Source organism: Melitaea cinxia, chromosome 1 (assembly GCF_905220565.1).
Source record: "Melitaea cinxia chromosome 1, ilMelCinx1.1, whole genome shotgun sequence".
NCBI classification, from domain to species: Eukaryota; Metazoa; Arthropoda; class Insecta; order Lepidoptera; family Nymphalidae; genus Melitaea; species Melitaea cinxia.
The window spans coordinates 811,528-812,430 of NC_059394.1; the positions used below are offsets into that span (position 1 = coordinate 811,528).

General features: G+C 44.3%; 1 protein-coding gene across 1 annotated transcript; it reads right to left on the reverse strand.

Annotated features, from left to right (window-relative positions):
* Nucleotides 1-688, reverse strand: LOC123662362. The gene is made up of 2 exons (XM_045597492.1): nt 662-688; nt 1-375 (listed from the first exon to the last, which is right to left on the reverse strand). The coding sequence occupies exons 1-2, from the start codon at nt 686-688 to the stop codon at nt 1-3; spliced, it is 402 nt and encodes a 133-aa protein (XP_045453448.1).
* Nucleotides 689-903: the final 215 nt, after the last annotated feature.

Here is a 903-nt window from a genome sequence, read left to right on the forward strand (position 1 = left end):
TTACGGCGGCAGATTGGCCAAGTAGGCCCGGCGTCGCCGACCGCACCTTCCGCGACGAATCAGGAGCGAGTTTGGATCTTGTTCTCGCTCCCGTTCTGCCGCTTCCTTCTGCAGCATAATGGAATTGCAGAAGGAGGAAACTGCTATCCATTTTTCCTCACTGTCGACCATAGCCCTGATTAAAGCCGACAGCGAGAGATCCAGCTCAACAACTGCCGATAAGGCGGCACGCTCTTCACTCCACGCTGGACAGTCCGCGCGCGTGTGCTCCGCCGTGTCCTCGGCGCCGACGTCGCAGTGATGACACTCCGTCGTTGGCTCCCGCCCCAGCACTCGGCACAGGTAGCGGCCGAAGCAGCCATGCCCAGTCAATACCTGTGCCAAGTGGAATATCGAATATCCCTGCTGAAAGTTCCAAAAAAAAAGATGATTTGTATGGGAAGTTATTGCAAACTATTGTGTTTGAAACAGGGATCCCAAAATTTTTATATAATTTTCTTACAATTTTTATCTGTTTTTGTTAAACAAAACCCTAATTCAGCATCTGTTTTATACAACAGTATTCTTATAAATTCTCAAGCATCACTTTTAATTCTGATAATCGCTCTGTATAGAGCGAATTGATATCGAGTAGCGTTACAGAATGTTTTTAATTCAAAACGTGCTTCTGGCTCTCGAGCGGTTCCATATTTCAAGTATCTAGATTAGTTCGCTGTAATAAAAATGTATTGTGGTATGCGTAATAGCAAAAAATAATTTAATGAGTTATCACAGAACTATAAAACATAAATTATGTATTTATTTTCCTGATCTGGTCGTCAAACAAGCATATGTCCAGCCCACATGATGGTAAGTGGTTACCGTAACCTATTTAGACGCCTGCAACACCAGAATCATTGCAAG